This window comes from Buceros rhinoceros, unplaced genomic scaffold (assembly GCF_000710305.1).
Source record: "Buceros rhinoceros silvestris isolate BGI_N320 unplaced genomic scaffold, ASM71030v1 scaffold32887, whole genome shotgun sequence".
NCBI lineage: Eukaryota > Metazoa > Chordata > Aves > Bucerotiformes > Bucerotidae > Buceros > Buceros rhinoceros.
The window spans coordinates 31,200-31,801 of record NW_010421191.1 but is presented as its reverse complement, the minus strand read 5'-3'; the positions used below and the strand labels follow the sequence as shown (position 1 = coordinate 31,801).

Sequence of the window (602 nt, the reverse complement as noted above, 5' to 3'; positions counted from 1 at the left end):
CCCGCCTGCCGCCTCTCTCCCTGGAGCAGAGCAGTTGAACAACACATCCCTTCAGGCCCCCCTCCCCCTCCACCGCCCCAGCCCTCCCACCCACGGCGTGGCCCGGACCTCACCTTCAGCTCCCGGGAGGCCACGCGGGACGCCAGCTCGATGACACAGCCCACCGCCATGCGTGCCGCCCCGGCCGAGTGCAGCTCGTTCCAAACGGTGTCACTGTCCACCTGAGCAAACAGCCGGCCCCAGGAGGAAGGCAGGGGAGAGAAGGAGAGGGAGAGGGAGAGGGAGAGCATGAGAGAAAACAAACCCGTGAGGGAGGGCTGGCAGCATGACAGCCCATGTACAATAACATCAGTCTTCCGTCCTGGCCAGCTGAAAGGCCTTCTGGACATGGCTTTGCTTATGCTTTTTCTCTGCACGGACTTCTCCAATGGAAACACATTCCTGTCATGCCTCGCTGCCATTCCCTGTTTAGATTTCTCACTACAAACAGTGTTACATCGGCTGGGCCAGGCCTGCTCACCAGCCCCCGTGTGCCGGGCCCTCACAGCGGCAGGGGGACGGGGACCTGCCAGCCCCAGGACCAAGCGTCCAGCGGGGACGGC

At 63.5% G+C, this 602-nt stretch overlaps 1 protein-coding gene across 1 annotated transcript in view; it reads right to left on the bottom strand.

Annotated features, from left to right (window-relative positions):
* The window catches only part of LOC104496443 (histone deacetylase 9-like), a 137,657-nt gene that overhangs the window by 109,261 nt on the left and 27,794 nt on the right, over window positions 1–602 (bottom strand). Inside the window, exon 4 of the mRNA XM_010139563.1 lies at window positions 114–221. Within this exon, the coding sequence (XP_010137865.1) occupies window positions 114–221 (108 nt within the window). The remainder of the gene's footprint in view (window positions 1–113; window positions 222–602) is intronic.